We start from the raw sequence: 20,601 nt of genomic DNA, 5'->3' as shown, positions 1-20,601 counted from the left end.
TGCCCGACTGTGAGGGCGGGCACAAGCCGGCGTGAGTAGGTTAAACGTTGAGTTTTATAAGGGCACCACGGGGTGACCAGCCCCTCCCACCCCCACCCAGCCCCACCCTCCCCACCCAGTCCCACCCTCTCCACCCAGCCCCATCCCTCCCATTTTTGGATGCACGACGGACGGACACAATAATTCCCTGTGGGCTGGTGTAACCAGGTTCCTACCAGTAACATTACACCATGGTAGCAACCTGTGCAATACACATAACTTATCACACACACGCTACAATCAACCACTCACTTCCAGGAGTACCGAGATAAGTTGCATCGTTTAATGGGCACAGAACAATTTCGGCAAACAATGACCGTATATATTTTCAACAAACACCATACTGTAAAAATTATGTATTGTATTAAATGCTTGACAGCTCGTCATATTAAACTTGGCATAAAAATCAAGGTTTACATTACACGGATGTTTTTTTTCTTTCTTCGTACAAAATGTGAATGAGGCCAACATTGCCTGGATTTACGTAAATTGAAAGCACCGCTCAAAATTGTCTTGCTGTTCATTAGCAACCACTGCATGGCAAATAAAGCACAAGGATATATTTTTTAAATGTACAATTAAGCGGAATTTTCCGCAATGCTCATTACACTCCACAATTACCAAAACTACCATCTTGCTAAAGTTACTGCAGTGAAGTAATTTTTTTTTTACAAACATTGCTTATTTAAATACATGGGCTATACACATAGGCAACAGGGATCCATTTACTGTTATACCATGAGAAGAGAAGCAACAGTATTTACACCAAATGAATTCTCATGACTGGTCACAATGTGTTGAATAATCTGCTTGGTCTGCAAAAAAATCCTCCTTAAATGTGATCATTTTAATGCATTTCAAAACTTCAAAAATGCATTGGGCCCCAAGTCTTAGCAACATAACACAACGTACCATTTAGAATGTGGCTTAAATTTTAATTCAACATAAAAAAGAGGCCATGTTTCAGGCCACTTTTGTGGATTGTTTAAATTGGATTTTTTTTTTTACAGCACCAGTTTTAATCGTAACTTACATCCGGATTAAATGTTCAGTGGGCAATACAGTCTAACACCATATTTGATCAAATACTGAGATAGCCAAGTGGGAGACCAAACACTTTATAAAATATATTTCTTGTTCGCTATTACAACACACTGACTCTGTGTCATTGTGAAAGTGCTCAACTCGCCATAAAACTGTTGAGAGTTCAAATCCAAGTTTTCAATTGACTGAGCAACTGTTATGGCCAGGGTGGACAAATGAAGTACCACTTTGTAACAAATCGTTCATGGTCATCCCACCATAGGAATGGGGAACATCCGCCACTGGCCTTAAGAACATCATTGTAGAACAACGCCCCAAGCTCACCAAACAGAGGCACTTTAGACAGGACCAAAATATACACAACTAACACACAAGATGAATATTGCATTGATGTGGGATGTTGAGACACTTCACTCTGTTATCTGTGTACAATAACACTGAATATACATCTTCTTAACTGTGCCTATATTAATATTGAAAAAACGTGGGTCTCTCGAAGCTTAGTGTCAGATTACAAAAGAGAACTCGTGTGAAAATTCAGTTGTCCACACAGGTTATGTGGCCCATCTATGCCACAAACCCACGATTACTTAAATCCTCAGACCTGGGACCCATAAGTACAGATGTCAACCTGTGCTCTGATATATGCGACATCGGCCATAAATGTATTGAATTCTAGCATGTCGCCTGAAAAAACTAAAAATGTTTTTTTTATTGCACAGATAATAGTGTCCGTTTGTTTTTCCAAGTCACATGCAAGATAGGCAATTGTATAAGTTGAAGGTGTGGTTGCATTTATACACCAATTCCCAATGGTATTGTATAATTGTTACATTTTCAATTTCTGACATGAAAGTTTGGAAAACACTGCTATCCTGGAAACTCGACTTAACGATAAGGAAAATAAATTACAAAGTGTTTTATGGAGCTTGGGTGGGAACGGTGGTGGAGAGATTCGTGCATGGCTTCTTGAACCAGGCTATCCAAGTTCGATTTCCGGCCATGGTTAACATTGGCGTGTGTTATCTGAATCAATCCTAAATCATCCCTCAAAATCCATTCAACCAACCTGCACTGACCAGCTTGGTGAGACATGGTCAAACAACCCCCTGATTAATAGGACAATGGAAATCTTCATCCAGCCGTGGGTTGGTAAAGGGCTGTTAATATTATAATGGTTAGACATTTTTAAAAATATATATTATACTTAGCAATTGTATAAATCCCAAAAAATAAATTTTTTATTATTAAGGCATAATCACATGCTTAAATTATGAGAGCTTTAAATAGGTTTTACTGTTTATAACTGTGTGATATTAGGTGGCTGGAAAGCTAAGCGGTCAATTTAGAACACCTGAGCCAGTCTGCATGACATTAACGGTTTGATTCCAGTAGGCACCCAGGTCTCTCTCACAAAAAATATGTAATGAAGCTTCAAGGGCTCAGAGATAATGAACTAAAGAACAATGAATCGAGTGTTCAGCTGTCGCTAACACACCCACAGTGCTGTTAGACCAGTAATAACAGCCAGCTCGTTAAGACCGGGGTATAGACACAGCAAAGCCCATTAAGATTCAGATCGTCTTAGATGTGTTTAAAGCTGCAACACGATTGTGGCCACGTAAAATAAAAGGACAAACGAAACAGAAAATAGTAAAACTGCTTAGCTGCTCGGACATAGCAATGTCCATTAATTCTAGATTTGAAGCTTTCGTGACTGCAAGGATTCATATTCTTAGGTTTTTTTCGGTAAAGTCACGTAGGTAAAAAAACAAAATTAATAAAAGTAAAATAAAAATAAAATAAAAATCACGTATCGGAGGCAACACAAGCTTCCGTCTTCAGGTGGAACCGTCACAGCTATCGTGCTGTGACGGTTGTGATTTGTACTTTATTTTTATTTTACTTTTATTAATTTACTTTTATTAATTTTACTTTAACGAAAGAACCAAGAAGATGAATCCCTGCAGTCACGAAAGCTTTAAATCGAAAAATGTCCATTAGTTTTGTCACTGCTATGAACTCGATGGTACATTAGAAGACGATTGCCCATGGAGTACAGAGTTGGCTGGGTACCTGCCCCCTAAAGGCAAGCCGGTGGTGCCAAGCATTGGGCCAAACGGCCTGGAGGAGTTCCCAAAGGCCCTGTAGAGGCCTGCGGAGTCTGGGTAGTGTGCAGCGGGAGGGGCATAGGCCCGAGTGCCGGGCCGCGTGACTGCCGGGGGCGGCACGATGGGCTGCACGCTGCGCCCGGGTGTGCCAAAGGAGAACTCTGGCGCCGGGCTGGTGGACTTGGACGGGGTGGAGGTGAGGGGGTTGTGGGAGCCGTGATGGTGGTGGCCATGAGGCTGGTGAGGGGTATGGGTCAGGGGCGGCACGACGTTGTGCAGGACGCTTGGGGCCAGGGAGGTTGTGGACACACTTGCCCTGCTCCAGTCGTCTGCGCGCACAGACCGATCCAAACAACACACGTTACACAATTGTATTTCGTTATGGTAAACATTGCCGTACGAATGATATCATTAATGAAGTGCGGTATATCATTACAAATGTATTATTCACCCTCCCAGCAATACATCTTATACATTCAATGTTTTTATTTATATTGATCGCCTGACAGAGAACTTGCCTTTGAAAATCTGTACGGTAAGATGTGAGACGAGAGTGGAGAGCCGGCTGGTCACGTGGGCCAGCACCAGCTGTTCATTGGCATCGCGTCGCACGCGCACGTGCATTGATCCAGCCTTGGAAACAAAACGGACAGTTCCACATGAACAGTGTCCTTCAGGACGTATTACGAGCAACACTGCTTTTGAGCGGTGTTCAGGACGTAGTATATCGTCACTATTACATAGCGCTTGTTATTGATAATTTATGACACAAAGAGAACGTGCATTTTTTTATAATAATGTGCAGTCCATGATAAATGTTCACACCTCCGATTAGCACGGTTGGCTACGTATGGTGCAAAAGAAGTTCAACATACATACAAACATTATACCACGATGAAGGCATTCCCAAGTCATCTCACCTGACATGGAACCAAGATGGCACGATTAATTTCGCTCCCACACATTAACTTTCATCACTCCATCTCCATGGTGGTTATCTGCCAAGCAAGATCCCTCCCCTGACTGCAACTCTGTTACCAGTATCGTCCGTCGGCCATCAACCCTCCTACAAGATTGTGTTCTGTCCAATCCCACTTATTTTTCTGATCCTCGCGTTTAATTTTTTCATCTAAATTTTAAGCACCTACGATCAAATCAACCAGAATGCACCCCATCCTATGGGATCCCAGATGCTATGCATAGGATTGAGTCTGGCGAGTGCGTGGGTAGGGAGATGACCAGGTGCAAAAGACAGGTGGCAAGAGGCGTTGTGGACACTAGAGGGCAGTGCAGCACACTCTCGTGCTGTTCCGCACTCCCCCCCCCCCCCAAGTTCACCAAACCACACTGACCACAGTGGTGAAGTATGGTCAAATTTCTCCCAGCCCGCAAGGTGTGGGGAGGCCCTCTTCCAGTAGTGGATTGACACGTGGGCTGTATACTCTTAGGTTTTTCGGTAAAGTCACGTAGGCAAAAAATAATAATAAAATAAAATAATAAATCACGACGTTTCGGAGGCAACACAAGTCTCCGTCTTCAGGTGGGACCGTCACAGCAAAATTTACTGCATACAGTAAATTTGGTGGTCCCACCTTAAGTCGGAGACTTGTGTTGCCTCCGAAACGTCGTGATTTATTATTATTTTATTATTATTTTTTACCTACGTGACTTTACCGAAAAACCTAGGAGTATGAATTCTTGCAGCCACGAAAGCTTCAAATCCAGAACGTGGGCTGTACACGTACGTATGCAATTTTAGGCATACACCTCTCCCTGTACATGTAACTTGAGCGGTGGACAGTAGAACGTACGTGACCGCACAACACAATTAGCACGGTTCTACGTCATACTCAACAAAGTTAAACTAAAACATGCGCTCACCAGGGAGCCAAATGATACCGTCCAGAAGTGCTCGTTGCGGAACTCCAGCACTCCATCAAGGGTCGAAGCCTGGCACATATAAAGCACATGTTGTCGAATGGCACGCACAACAAAAACCAAGCAGTCAGACGAGTGGAAGGTACACAGAAGGATTTGGTATGCACATCGCCGCTTCTGATTAGCACGGGGACAGTTAACTCATAAGCTGTACTCGCCTGAAATAGTCTTCTTGGTTCTTTCGGTAAAGTCACGTAGAAGGGAAGTAATAAAATAATAGCAGCCGTCCTCACCTGAGGACGGCTGCTTGCGTTGTGGCCGAAACGTCGTGAGAATTATTTTATTATGTTTTATTTTTATTATTTTATTACTTCCCTACTACGTGACTTTACCGAAAGAACCAAGAAGATGAATCCCTGCAGTCACGAAAGCTTTAAATCGAAATGAAAGACAGTCCTTCACTTAGAGACCCTTGGATGTATGTACAGCTCAGAATACAAAATGATGAGTACCATCCCCTAAGATTAGAGCGTAATGGCCATACTTCAGCACACTGGTCAGTGCAGGCTAGTAAAGGTTGGGGTGGGTGGAGGGAGGACCCGTTCAGATATCACTCGCCACTGATGTCAGCCATGACTGGAATCACGCTCAGGTAACCAGGTTCATAACACAGTGTGCTAATCACTGTGCCACCGCTCTACCCACGTATTAAAAAGTATAAATCCAATGTACTTCATTTAATAAACAACGATCAAGGCATTGTCTCTCTTGAAAAGGAGACCTGTTTTACCATAGACGATTAAGGCAAAGATATTCATACTTATCATGTATTTGTAGGCAACTTTTTCATTCTCTATTACAGGCAATGGCATGAGGACATTGAGCATACCCTAGTGCAGGGGTCGGCAACCTACGGCTCCGGAGCCGCATGCGGCTCTTTACGGGCTGCTTCTTGACGATATGTACGTATGTACAGTATGTACTCAGATGCATTGCGGCTCTTGAAATACTGAATTTTGTACCGAATTGGAAAGAAATGGCTCTTCTTGTTATTTTGGTTGCCGACCCCTGCCCTAGTGAATGCTGTCAAAATATGTTTAACGGTAAACAGAAGCTATGACTGGGCGGCTGTGAAAGTGAAAACTATTGAATCAACATAAACTGGCAGAGTGGTGAGAAAACCCACCTCTGGGCTGTCTACCTTGCATGTACTTTGTAAACATTTCACATGAAGTGATTACTGGGTTGCCAAATACAAACCAACACTAAACTATGCTGTCAGTAGTTTTGTTGGTGGCTCAATTACAGACTGGTTTCCTGTTGTACACACGCAGCGTTCACATGGGAAGAACACATTCCTGCGGAGGGAGCTGGTAGGAACGTTAGGTTGCTTGGTCAATGGCCAGGGTCAACGGCGGCGTGGTGTATTCCGCAAATATGCCCGACTGAGGGCGGGCACAAGCCGGCGTGAGTAGGTTAAACGTTGAGTTTTATAAGGGCACCACGGGGTGACCAGCCCCTCCCCTCCCCACCCAGCCCCATCCCTCCCACCCCCACCCTCCCCACCCAGCCCCTCTCCACCCAGCCCCACCCCTCCCATTTTTGGATGCACGACAGTCGGATGGACACAATAATCCCCTGTGGGCTGGTGAAACCAGTAGGTTCCTACCAGTATAACCAATTCCTATGACCGTTGCTAAGCATTCCAAATGTGCAAACCTACATGAAACTGTATTCTGGGGAACTAATATCTAATTGCGTGTAGTTTGCCAGGTCTTGCCTGCAACATACATAATTCATTTTTTATTTGTTAAATTAAGGACACTGAACGGAATTAATTGTGCTTCATTATTTCCAAGCACATCCGGCTCAAAACCAAAAATATCTCGTGCAACTGGCAAGACCTAATCCAAACAGAAATCAATCAAATGGCTTTGACACAGTGATCTGGGTGCTCTGCAACAATGCACTCTTCACCTCCCGAAGAAGTTTGTCCAACTGTCCTATGACGTGGGACGGTGTCGTCTGGAAAGCAAAGCAAAGAGGATTATGTTTTCATCGTGTGAGACGCATCACACAAGAATGATGTTTGCTCATTGCAAACGATGGTAAAGCTGCAGGCTGACAGAGCAGGGAGGTGTGGCCAAGAGGCTTTTCTGTGAAACTGACAGCATTTACCTGGAGCAGCACCTTCCCACTGTAGAGGCTCATGGGGTACATGGTACCAAATGTCATCATCGCGATGACCACGGCAGACATGGTGTCCACAGCATAATAGTTACTAGAGAAGAGCAGACAACCAGAGATTGGCTTAATGACCTTGTGTTACAGCTTGTGTGTGCAAAGAAATAAAGAGGTTAGTAGACCTACGGACTCAATCCACATCTACCCGCTAATTTCACTCTCCTTTGTGTGCTTTCAACTATAGGAACACAATCTTGGCATCTTGCACTTAATGGGAGGCCCCTCCTATCTCTGTTGGGTATTCATCCTGGGAACACAGTGGCCTCCTCACATGAATAATATCACATAATTCTTAACGGTCACTTTGCACAAGGCAAATCATGTTTGTAATTCCATGCAGAAATTAATGGTCTTGCGTAGGAATCTAAATATTAAATCAAAATTGGTTCAGTAGCAATTGTGACAGCCTGTGGTTTATCCAGCCAACTTAATTCCCGCAAGCTGACATTCTGCCTATGAACAAATCACCCAGGATCTCATACAAATCCCCGTAGCTAAGCAGGTTGAGCTGCCTGGCTAGTGCTTGGATAGGCGAACACCATGCATAAAACAGGTGATGCAGGCTGCTGCGTAACCTACATTGTAGGCAGCAGAGGACAGGATAGATAGATAGTAGTCAGCAAGGACAACTCCGCTCCCCACGTTCACCAACCCACATTAACCAGCATGCTGACAGTCAAATAACCCCCACGACCCACAATGTGTGGAAGGAGGCACTCATCCAGCAGTGCATTGACAAAACAGCTGTTACATGCGGTTGTGGATAACCCGATTAGACGAGTAACAACGGTGAGGCATGTAGCAGAGGCTCGCCGGCATCGTACGTACTTGATTTCGATGAGCATGTAGGTGATGGAGAGGGCCAGGGAGCCCGCCAGGTCGATAAGTACAAATGGGTTCATCCGTGGGAGCAGGAAGCTGCTGAGGCCAGGCACCACGCCGCACAGGCTGCAAAAAAGCAACACGAGCCTCCGTTATTGCATCTCTACACATCGCAATACAATCATGCCTCCAGCCTTCATAAGAACGGCTTGTTTTTATCAGATAGATTTAGCATTATCCAGTAATGTAGGTCATGTATTGATTCGTTAATTCATTAACGGATATCATATTGTATAAGAAATATCATTATTCAGAAAACTAGGCAAGTAATGATGATTTCATTCGTTCATTAGAATCAATTATGTTTACGACAGATGCATGAAACTGTGTAAGAGTTGTTTATTTACCACCTATGCATATGATATACACATTTGACATTTTGGTTAATGGAACTAATGAGACAGAATATATGACATAGAACAAATGAGACGTAAGATTCAACCAGATGGTACAAACGACGCAGGAAACAACCGATTATTCACCTGAATTGTGATCCCACATTGTAAAATGGCATTAAGTCACGAAGGGGGGAGGGCAAGAGATGAGTTAATTTTGTATGTGCTTTCATAACACTACGTCATCATGTGACCTCCAAACAAATACCCTGCTTAACTTAGGACATTTATTTATATTAACATGAGGGCTTAATAATTGTGCTTAACCACATAAGCCTATAAAGTTTAAACAAAATCCACAAATGCACTGCACAACAGCATGCGCAACCACTGCACAGGATTTGCGTAAATGAGACAAGTGTTGATTACATGCACGTGAAAATTTAATCCAAATGATTCATGAATGCCTAATGATGCACAATGTCCAGTTCTAATTAAAATTAATTACGATGAGTGTTGTACAGTATTATATGCGTTTGCCTTGCTTCAATATTATTATGCATACACCGAAGTTAATGGAATTGGAGCTTTGAGCTCCCAAAGGAGGTAAAATTGGTTCACATGTGGACAGCATTGTATGCTTTATGACTACAGCAAAGACAAATAAGTATGAAGTTATTGTGATAAAGTCCACCTCCTATAGGCGTTTGTATGTATGTATGTATGCTGAACTTCTTTGCACCGTACGTAGCCAACCATGATAAAGATGCGGGAGAAGAACAAACGAAAGACAAAAAGCAGTTCTAAATGACTGAGTTTGTTAATCTAGATGATTTTAAAAGTGCATAGCTCCAGTGGATTCCGAATATTGGAAGGAAGAGCATTCCAGACGGCCGCAGAAGCGCACCTGAAAGCACGCAATGCAGTGATCGTCTGTGTTCGATGGCTATCCAAAAGCTGCTGAGAAGATGACCGGAGTTTGCGTGATGGTTTATGCTCCTTGACTATGCCATCGCGAGGTAGGGTATTAAAACTCAAAAGGGACCGGCCACCTCACCTCCTGCTGAGGTCAGCCACATGCTCTTGCAGCCAACTCGTTGACGCAGCTGAAAAAGAAAATAACGCAAATTAACAGTGGAACAAAACCTTTGTCCTACCCCAATACAAAGTGTATATTTTGTATCAATCATGTAGGTGCTCTATATTCCATGTTTACATCCATCGCAATGCAATTCTGCAGGCAATGAGGCACAATGTGACCACAAAAATGGCAGCGTAGTGCGGTGTCCAGAATTATGCCAGTACAAAAAAAATTATAATTTAAATCTACCTGAGCAGAGCTTTAAGTCAGCACTGCCTCGTATACATGGGTTCTCTCCGCATACTTCAGTCCCCTCCCACGTGCCAGCAATGAGAAAACTGTACCCTCAGAGACGTGTGTGAAGGGCTTGTTGGGGACCACCAGCATGGTCAGGAGGTGGAAGAACAAGGCGACCAGGGTCCCCAGGAGAAGTCTTCCCCTACCATGAACAAGAGCACAGTGCAGAGTAACAGAGGACATCAGTAGAAGCTCCTCCTGTGGTTGTATGTATGCTGAACTTCTTTCGCACCGTACGTAGCCAACCGTGCTAATCGGGGGGTGCAGTTGTGCCGTACAGCTCTGCGATGAGTTTTACGGTTGTACCGCATGTGGTTCGAAGTGATGGCCAACTGAATAGTTGGTTACAGAAAAAACTCCCAGAACATGGAGCAAAACTTCAAACATCATAACCAAAAAATACATCTGAGAGCTTTAAAAAGCCCTTTATTAACCGCATGACACTCTGTCAAGATTCAGCCTGTCTTACTCAACAGAGGCCTGCCTTTATATCATTCAGTTTAGAAAAACATGAACTTCTGGACATGGGTAAATTTCAAATTTTAAACTTGTCACACAATGGTCTACTCTTGCAAATTATGTCAGACCCATTTGACACAAATACATAATATGGTTATTCCCTGCATACATTTTATGGGTGGTGGCATAGGTCAAACTGTCAACTCTATATACGTACATATTTTATACTTATTATCTAAGAGGAATAGGCATTTTAAATGGCTTGTGCACCAACACGTAATTAAAAATAGTAATTAATCATTGATTCAAGGGATAATTTTTTGCCATTGTGGAAATTGCAGTGCCTATAGTGGTTGCAGGGGTCACATAAAGCAATTACAAAGAACATAAAAAATCATAATAAAAACATTTAGATTTCAATCCTAGGCTATTGCTTAGTATGTTGTGCACTAAGCTATGCATCCTCCAACCTGAATTTGATTCTTGGCCAAAGCTAACATCATTTGCGAGATATAAAACATGCAATAAAAAATGTATTGTACTCAGGATTTGAAGGGCAACAAATTTTAACCCTTAGACGATGTCATGCGGCTTCAATATGCTCTCATCTGCTTACGCATAAAGACATTCATTAATTAAAAATAAAAGAGGCAGTAATATTAAAAGCCATTTACAAAAATAATAATAAACTTACGTGTGAACCTCAGGGGGCTCAAGCAAGCGCTCCAAACTGAAAGTGGAATTAGACGAGGCAATACGTTAAAACAAAACCGAATAAATATTACATCAAAACGTAACGTTATAATGCGACTCACAGTTGTAACCAGTGAATAATCACGCATCAATTAATCAAGCTCATTGATTGTTGATCAATAACTAAATCGATTAGGTAATCATCATGGCGAATACATTTTCATTGCAGTGAACTCTCACATATGCAGGGTAATGGGTGGTGGGGGGGGGAGGAAATATGAAGATTTGCCCCTGATAAAATAAAACACGGGTAATGCAATGCATATGTAAGTTAGGCTATAACAACCGCACTTACGCATAACAGGGAAGTGAAGATGTAGCATGTGTCCTCTGTAATTATCGCTTCTTAAAGTTATCGATGTACTTGCCGACATGTTTATGGCCACTGAGTCGCTGACCCTCGACGAGTGAGGAGCAGTCAATAATAGAAGCAGCATATTTGTAAAAGGCGTGAATGAGCATGGTTAATGCGCAACCTGGATAGTCTGCCTACGTATACTTTTGCATGGACTGTATTGAATACATCTGTTATTAAGAAATCAGGGTTCCATTTTGTTTGGTAGGAGGCAAAAACAAGCGGCAGACTTTGGCTGCCTAATAAGGTGAGTATTCTGCATTTTGGTCTGTGGAAGTTGACATTACAGAACTGCTCTTCAAGAGTCCTGCAAAGGGCACTGCATAGTCCCATGTGCCGTGTTGATGTTCTTTGAATGGTAATCTAACCTCACATATTTTTTTCTCAGAGAACCAAACGAGACGGCATTGGCTTGAAATTATCAACTCGTCATACCTAAGAAACCACATTATACTGGTAGGAACCTCCTGGTTACACCAGCCCACAGGGGAATATTGTGTCCGTCTATCCATCGTGCAGGGAGGGGCTGGGTGGGGAGGGAGGGGCTGGGTGGGGAGGGAAGGGTGGGGAGGGGCTGGGTGGGGAGGGTGGGGCTGGGTGGGGAGGGTGGGGCTGGGTGGGGGCTGGGTGGGGAGGGGCTGGTCACCCCGTGGTGCCCTTATAAAACCCAACGTTTAACCTACTCAAGCCGGCTTGTGCCCGCCCTCACAGTCGGGCATATTTGCGGAATACACCACGCCGCCGTTGACCCTGGCCATTGACCGATCAACCCAACGTTCCTACCAGCTCCCTCCGCAGGAATGTGTTCTGTGGGCGACTGAAAACCAGATTCGAAGCCAGGATCTCAGCGGTGCTGGCTCTGTGCTCTGGCTCTTGAGTCACCGGCCAGCTCTCAGCCCTCCCATTTGCAAAAGTCTCATTGTCTCAGGTTGTCACTCACCTCTCCTTGAGAATGAAGAGTGCTCCCAGCTGGGCCAGCACCGTAGATGCAAAGACGGCCAGCACCTCAAAGCGGTCGTACCTTTGTGATAAAAAAAAATAAACAAAAACCTCAGGGTTTCATGGACAAGGCAAATTCCCAAGGAGACAAATAACGGAACCCTATATCACATGGCAGACACTTGCTGAATAAGTGAGAATACCGACGCAATCATATAAAAAAGCACGGACTTTTAAGACGATCAAACTCAATTTGAGAAGATAATATGTCAAGCACACTAAATCAGTGGCTGAATAATGATGGGAATTGAAATAGCGCGGTTGGTAAGCAGTGCTCCTAATACAGGTAGGAACAACAGTTCTACACTGCCCACTAGGGATTATTTGTCTGTCTGTCGTGCATAGCCATGCCCTCGATTTGTATTTCAGCACCACGTGACGCGCCGCCCCACACAGCTTGCGCCGCGTGACACGGATCGCACGAATGCGCTGTCCAACCAAGTTCCTACCTGCCCACTCTGAAGGAACGTGTTTAATAGAGATATATTAACACTTAAAAAAAATAATCAACTGGGAAACTCAAGTAAAATAATCTGGCCACAAGTTAAACTATGAATCCATCCGATTCTCCTGCAATCGGCTGCTTTTGTGATGCAGAGAATCCATATCTTTACTCAGTTGCGCTCTAAACATTGACCAGTCGACTTTTGTCAATTCCTAATTTTCATTAAATCTTCCTTCACTCGGGCTCATTATGTCACCATATATCTACACGTGTGGTGTTATTGTTTATTACTCACTTCCATAACATTAAGTCTGATATTAGTTGGTAGTCGACTATATATTGAGTGATACAATGGCATACATTTTAACCTTGGTCCTGAAAAAACTCAAACCCTAATTCCAGTAGGCCACTGGTAAATCACCGCAGGCATGTGTCATGTCTCGCGATATCTCGACATGTTATTCGCCCTTGAATTGAAATGTAAAATCCCGTGAAATTGAAACGTACCCAAATGAGTACGTAGCTGTGGGTCTCTTCAATGTGATCCATAGGCTTATTAAGCAGGTCAGCAAACTGAAAAGCAACGACACAATTAGTCTCATCAAAATAAAATAAAAAAACACCTGCGTCTCAACCTTAGGAAGCAGCTCTGGGTCTCAAAAGACCCAGATTGATGTACTTGGTATACATGTTGCAACCCCTCACATGACCGTATAAAATACATTTCCCATATTATTACATAAAAGGATCAATGAGTCATCTTTTGTGAGTGAACGGTGTTTTTTTGCTTTGCATTCTGTGGTTAAAACACCTCAACATTTACAACATCAGTGGGTCATTTTACATTCAAATGTGTTCATCGTGTGTTCATACACTGAAGCAACAACAGCGGTACGTACCTAAACAGATCGAATATGGTGAGGTAGGTATATGCTGTTAAGGCTGAAACAAGAAGCAAAAACATTGAGATGCATATAACTACAGTACAGCATCAATATATTGTGCAATTTTCATTTTTTATTTGCTACTACGACCTGTAATTGTAAACATCTGATGCTTAAATTTCAAAAAGTAGTAGACAAGCCACGTTATCTGGTTTTCAATGAAACCAACCTTTCGTATTACAAAAACTAAATTTGGGGTGGTTGGAAAAAATTGCGATCAGTGGGCTCAAAAGAGCAAGTTTTCGAAGCCAACAATGTGATTCCTGCAGCCACTCGCTAACCTTAAAGGACATTTCCATAGCGTGCCACCTGCTGTAAAGTTGTTAATCTACTCGCAGGAAGATGCATTTATGTGCCGATGCCATGGCCCAACGTTCAAGTTGCAAGATTTTAACATTGCAGTGCACTCGAGTTCCTCTGGTGGCTGCAGTGGACAACTGATCTCATTACACCCGAGTTGAAAAGATCAAGTCTTATTCGCATGATTCGAAGCATGTATTGTAAACTGAAAAATCAATATTCATCGATGGCTCGATGCAGTTACAGTAAAACCTTGGATTGCGAGCATAATTCGTTCCGGAAACGTGTTTGTAATACCAAGCACTCGTGTATCAGTTGTGATCACGTGACGCTCGGCAGACAAAGCGTATACACATACTACTCGTATTGCAAGACCTCGCTCGTTTATCAAATTAATATTTATTTAAATGTTTTGCTCGTCTTGCAAAACACTCGCAGACCAAGTTACTCGCAATCCAAGGTTTTACTGTATACTCGTAAAGGTATGCCATTAACAGTAAATAAGGTTACCCAATAATTATTGACGATAAAACATATTGTTTATAGGCTATTATCGAAAGTACTAATTTTATCATAACATTTTGTTACGGATGTAGGTTGAAGAATGAGTCAAAAATAAAGCTCAAGAATGTACATGAATCATGTTTTAAATGTTTTTCATATCAGCCTCATTCCAGAACTTGCCCTTTTGAGGTATAAGTACATGCAATATAACAAAATATAAGCCGTGTAGTAGTCAGCACCCACCCATGCTGTTTGTAGAGCTGCACCACGTGATGAGCAGGGCTGTGCAAACAACATTGAGGACTCCAAACACAAAGATCTTTCTTGACTGAAATTTACAAAGCAACACAAGGTAATTGCAATGGCAGCAATCAAACCAAACTAACTATTTGTATATCTTTTACTCTTTTTGTGAACGTTATCCTCATTGTGCTATCAAAGTCATGTCATGAAACAAAAAATCCCTTTGGATTTCTCGCAGAGCAGTACAACTTTTTAAATCCTTTATATTAAGTTCACTTGCTTGCGCGCTTACGACCGTGCAAATATTTCGATCGTTTTTTAACCCACTTCCCGTGATCCAATCGAGCTGACATTTTGCACACAGACTCGTTGTGCGTGACAATTTATTTTCGTGAAAAATTTTTCCTACATTTTCCACTTTTTAGGAAAAAAATTTTTCCATATTTTATTTAAAATACCAATGTGATAAAAATGAAACTCTTACTCAAGAAAAACAGAAATGAATAATAAAATAAAACCGATGCCACGCATATAAAGGATTTATAGTGAAAAACTTTGTTTTTACGGGTTAATTTTTTCCTTTTAGAGAATGGCCCACTTCAAGTGACCTCTATTTTACACAATAGGGGGCAGCACTTTCCCACCTGCTCTACCGCTCAGAGTAATGTTCGTAACATGACATTAAACGGCTGTATTTTAAAAGGACAAGTGAAGCGGTATTTTTGTTATTTCCAGTTTCAACATCACAATAAATTGCATCGCAAGCTAAGGCTAACAATGGCATTGGCAAATGCTCAACAATCCTACCGACTTTCCTGCTTCCCTGAAAACAAAATGTAATGCTGGTACTTAGCTTTGTGTGGACGTGCAGAAGAGCACTGGGTGACGTTATTAATTTTATTGGTAGTAAACGTGTTTATTCCATGAAAGCAAATTATATACTTGTTTAGAGCCTTCATAATAGAACACTACATTGTTGACGAACGAGCTTAGTACTAGGATGGGAGACTTCCAAAGAATAAAAGAGGTGGAGGTTTGGCTTGAGAGGCAGCCAACAGATGACAGTACAACATTCGATGTCATGTATCTGTGCAGAGATTTGAGTATTACTCCCCAGAGACATTGTGTTTCTCTCAAACTCTGATTCCTCCCATATAAAGAGCTGGCCAAAACATCCCAATGTGGGATGCTTCTGTCTTGAGGCTCAATTAAGCTTTCAAGGGATATAAAGAGCATTTATTATTAAATGTTAACCTTATCAAGTGTACCCATTTTATCATCCTTGAAGAGACGATAATGATATTTAAGCTAATGTTCAAGTCTTAGTGCACTACATCACCGAATGAGAATATTGTGACACATTTGATGAATAGCACAGTTAATGATTTATTACAAATACAATTACCCGTCTGTCTGAAGCCACCAGTGTTGATTCCTGTATTAGTCTGCTGAGCAGAGACCGCTGTGACTTCCGGAAAGGGTGGATTGTTCCCTAGGGTGGATATGAGAGTCAAAGTGTCAGGCACTACACACACACAAGGGTCAAAGGTATATTCACAACATCTATAATCGCACTTACAAAGGTGTGTACATACGCTTGAACAATAGCCAAAGATAGCAAAAACCTTAACCTGCTGAGTGCATCTATTTCAAAGTACACAGTGGTAAGCCTAGACTGGGGCAGAGTGGTTGTGTAGCGGTTAATGGACCAAGCAAACTGAATGTGATTCTTGGCCATAGCCAACATCAGTGGCAAGTGATATCTGAACCAGAACTGGGCCCTCTTCTTCACCAACCCGTGCTGACCATCAAAGTGAAGTACAGTAAAAAAACACATTGACCTAAACAAGGTGGGAAAGTCTTCTTGGTTCTTTCGGTAAAGTCACGTAGAAGGGAAGTAATAAAATAATAAAAATAAAACATTTTTTTTTATTAAAAATAAAACATGTTTTATTTTTATTATTTTATTACTTCCCTTCTACGTGACTTTACCGAAAGAACCAAGAAGATGAATCCCTGCAGTCACGAAAGCTTTAAATCGAAAGGTGGGAAAGCCCTCATCTTGCAGTGGATTTACTCAAGGGCTGTATATTTACACACACACACGTGTACTTATGTGCATCATATATAAATCCATGTACGCTGGGATGAAAGCCAAGAGTTAGGTTAATAAATTATCATTATTTGGTGTGTGAAGGCTCTGAATGAATTGGATTTCCAATTCACAGATTGTTATTTACAATATTCCATATTAAACAATTAAGTGTGTGCAATGTAAACATGACTAAATTACTTACAGACACATATTGATTTCCTAGGTGTAGTGTCTTATGAACAGGTTCTGTGGAAACATACACAAAAAAGCCCAAATTAATATACATTCCATTCCAGGTACACTTATAATTAATGTTGTATAAGCAACATGGGTCGACGTCGCCTAAGCACAGCTCATTTACCTTCCCTCTACTGCGCATCTCCATGGGGGCACAAAGTGAACAATTAAAGCAGTTTGTATATGGCATGAAACTATTGTACTAAGAGAAATCCCACCACATACCAGAGGATAACACTCAAATGTTTGTAAAGTTTAACAAACCCAATTGGTGTACTGCAACCTCATGGCCAATTCACAGCCCAGCCTAATTGAGATTGGGAAGTTTCAGCAATCTATGCGATCCACTAAGGCTCATCTCCAAAGTGCTATATAACAGGAGCGTGCCACCACGTCTGGATAAATGTACTTTGATTGTGGGAGCGGTGGTGCCGTCCGTACCGTAGTGGCGAGTAGAATTTGAACCAGTTTCAGCCAACCCCGACACCAACTCACACTGACCAATAACCCCCATGACAGATACATCATGGGGAGGGATTCATCGAGTAGTGGATTGACAAAGAGCTGTACATATATTTTTCTTATATTATTTGATCGTGTATGTAGTAGAGAAAGGGTCGGACTACAGTGCGGTTCTTGAAATTTCCCAAAAAAATGGCTCTTTTTTATTTTGGTTGCCGTCCCCTGACCGTGGAAGTCCAGTTCACCGTGGAAGTCCAGTTCACCATGGAAGTCCAGTTTACCATGGAAGTCCAGTTCACCATGGAAGTCTAGTTTACCATAGAAGCAAGTTCACCATGGAATTCCGGTTCACCATGGAAATCTAGTTTACCATAGAAGCAAGTTTACCATGGAAGTCCAGTTAACCATGAACACGGGTCGGCAACCTACGGCTCCAGAGTCGTATGCGGCTCCTTGAGGAATATTTCATGACGTTATTTATTCAGAACCGTCTCGTATTAACGTGCATTGCGGCTCTTGTAACATTGAGTTTTTTTTAATGAATTCGAAAAAAAAATGTCTGTTTGTCCACCCCTGTTGTAGAGCAATGTCAGCATATACGATCATTTTAAAACGCAACGCTATGGCATATTGACGCTGTGCGCGATGGGATCGCGAGTGCCGTGTGATAATGATCGTGTACGTGGCAGAGGACCGATACTCATAAGTGGACTTTGCGCAAGGACACACCGCGGAAAGAAGGGGATGACGGCTGATGGTCAAGAATAATGCCGGAGTGGCAGCCAAAGGATGAAAGCGCGTCCGAGTGAACGTCGAGGGGGGTAGAGCGATCCAATCGGTTCGCGTGTATGCGCTCGTGGATTAATTTGATTGCGAGAGATGACACAGCCATAATCAATCCAGCAGTGGATTGATCAAGGCTGATGATCACGACTCGTGACGCGACTCTGTATATCGTGCAGGAATACTGTACACTGAGAAAGTATGACACTCCAAAATGAAAGAAACCTGAAATAAAACGACACTCTACGGAGCGTTACAGCGCACATAAAAATATAAGTTTTTATTAAATCCGGCGTCATTTCTCTCGTACGCTACCCCCTTGACCACCCACAACGCGTTACGACCCCTGCCGCTTGAACGCCGCCCTCCCCGGCAGCGCTGCCAGACAAGAGCGAGGCTTCGCTCGGGCCCAGCGCTCCCTTTCCAGGGACACAGCCGCACCTGCCGAGTTCAGGCGCGCCACGTCCACGGACACCATGTCGGGTCTGTAGGTGGCAAAGGCGGAGATCTTCCTCTCCGTCACCTCGGTGGGCACCACGTCGGGTTTGGGCCCCAGCTTTCGCGGGTAGTAGCAGTCTCCTCCCGGGGCCTGCGCGGACGTGGAGGCAGCCATGTTGAGGGGTTCGCCTTAGGGGCCGCGGCGATTTCAACACCGGAGCTGCAAAGGCTGCGGCATGGACACCGTGCAGGGACATTGTACAAATACAGGGTGCTTAATTTTTTTTTAAACACTCATATGGGACTATCGTTTTAGTGCAAAAAAGAACGAACTGTAACGTGATAACAAATGTATGTTAATAGCTTCAAAAAGTAAAAGAGTCTCCACTTGTTCGCCATCATTGTCAACACATGCAATAACACATTTCTCGCAGTATTTCTGCAAATTGTTCACATTTTTTGAAGCACCCTGTACTGTGGAGTAAAAGGGGGCTCAGTAGCACCCCTTGGTGGCACAGTGGTAGTCGCAATTGTACAAATCCTGGCTGAGGGTTGACTCAGCTCATCATACTGCCAGGGTCGATAATATGTTTAACACGTAGGCTTTTTGCGACCAATATTCATTTTTTGGGGTTATATCTCGTAAATATAGATGTGTCGTGAATGTAGTCATATAAATTACAATGGATTATGGTAATCAGAAAATATGCAGTATAAATTAGCGGTTGGATTAGTCACAGTTAATCAACATGATAACCTGAATAGGCATGCAATTAAATAGTGTATTACTTAATATACTTTAAATAGATTTTCTAATTTGTCTTGGCCAGTAATTATTATTAGCCAACCGTGCTAATTGGAGGTGCTGGCCAGTAAACATAATTAATAATTAGATTTCGTAGGGCAGTTTGAGTTGTGGTATTAAAGCATTGTATAAATTCAAATTCTTAAGACCACACATTTTATGTTTAACTTCTTTCGCACCGTACGTAGACGACTGTGCTGATCGGAGGTGCGGGGATAGGGCAGCAAACTAAACGCAAAAAGTAGTTCACATTGATTCATCATGGCTCATATAACCCGTAACGATTAGACATATGATGACTTGTACTACAATACAGCGTATATTTTAATGTCAGCTGTGCTACATTCTTCTTCACTATGGGAATCTCTGATCATCACGAAACATGAAATTGTACACACACACAAAGAGATCACTTAATCAAGTTAATCTTTTTGAATATCCTTTATTAAAAACAAGTCGACATTAAGAGCTAGCTAGGCGTACACATTATGTCTATTGTACAATTACAGTTCTATCACGATCGATGGAAAACACAACACATTAAAAACCGTATTCAGAATTAAAATAACCAGTGTAATGCACAACGTGAGACATTCAGATATTAAGACAGGTCTTGGCAGATGCAAATTTTTTCTATTCTTAGAATGCTGGGGAAAATAAAACAAAACACTTTATAACCCACACATTCCACTTTGTCCAAAAAGCAGCAAGCTTTTGTTGAGAGTAGATGAATTCGGTGGCTCAAAAAGGGGAGTGTTAAGTTTATTGTACGGTCATTTGTAGGGAGATGATGAAACAAAAAAATATTAAAAGCAGGTCACAAGTGTTCCAACAAAGCCAGTGAGATGTATCTACAAAACATGTGTGG

General features: G+C 42.3%; 1 protein-coding gene across 1 annotated transcript; it reads right to left on the bottom strand.

The window, feature by feature from the left end:
* Positions 1 to 308: 308 nt before the first annotated feature.
* Positions 309 to 19,143, bottom strand: SLC30A6 (solute carrier family 30 member 6). Its single transcript, XM_078611399.1, has 16 exons — positions 18,932 to 19,143; positions 17,211 to 17,254; positions 16,319 to 16,405; positions 14,914 to 14,998; positions 13,822 to 13,864; positions 13,430 to 13,495; positions 12,419 to 12,499; positions 11,065 to 11,100; positions 9,959 to 10,053; positions 9,591 to 9,639; positions 8,145 to 8,264; positions 7,251 to 7,353; positions 7,050 to 7,097; positions 5,076 to 5,144; positions 3,713 to 3,827; positions 309 to 3,523 (listed from the first exon to the last, which is right to left on the bottom strand). Exons 1-16 carry the CDS (start codon positions 19,101 to 19,103, stop codon positions 3,099 to 3,101), a joined length of 1,638 nt encoding a protein of 545 aa, XP_078467525.1. The 5' UTR covers positions 19,104 to 19,143; the 3' UTR covers positions 309 to 3,098.
* Positions 19,144 to 20,601: the final 1,458 nt, after the last annotated feature.

Source organism: Lampetra planeri, chromosome 36 (genome assembly GCF_965212315.1).
Source record: "Lampetra planeri chromosome 36, kcLamPlan1.2.h2, whole genome shotgun sequence".
Lineage (NCBI taxonomy): Eukaryota > Metazoa > Chordata > Hyperoartia > Petromyzontiformes > Petromyzontidae > Lampetra > Lampetra planeri.
This window is presented reverse-complemented; position numbering and strand designations above follow the sequence as displayed.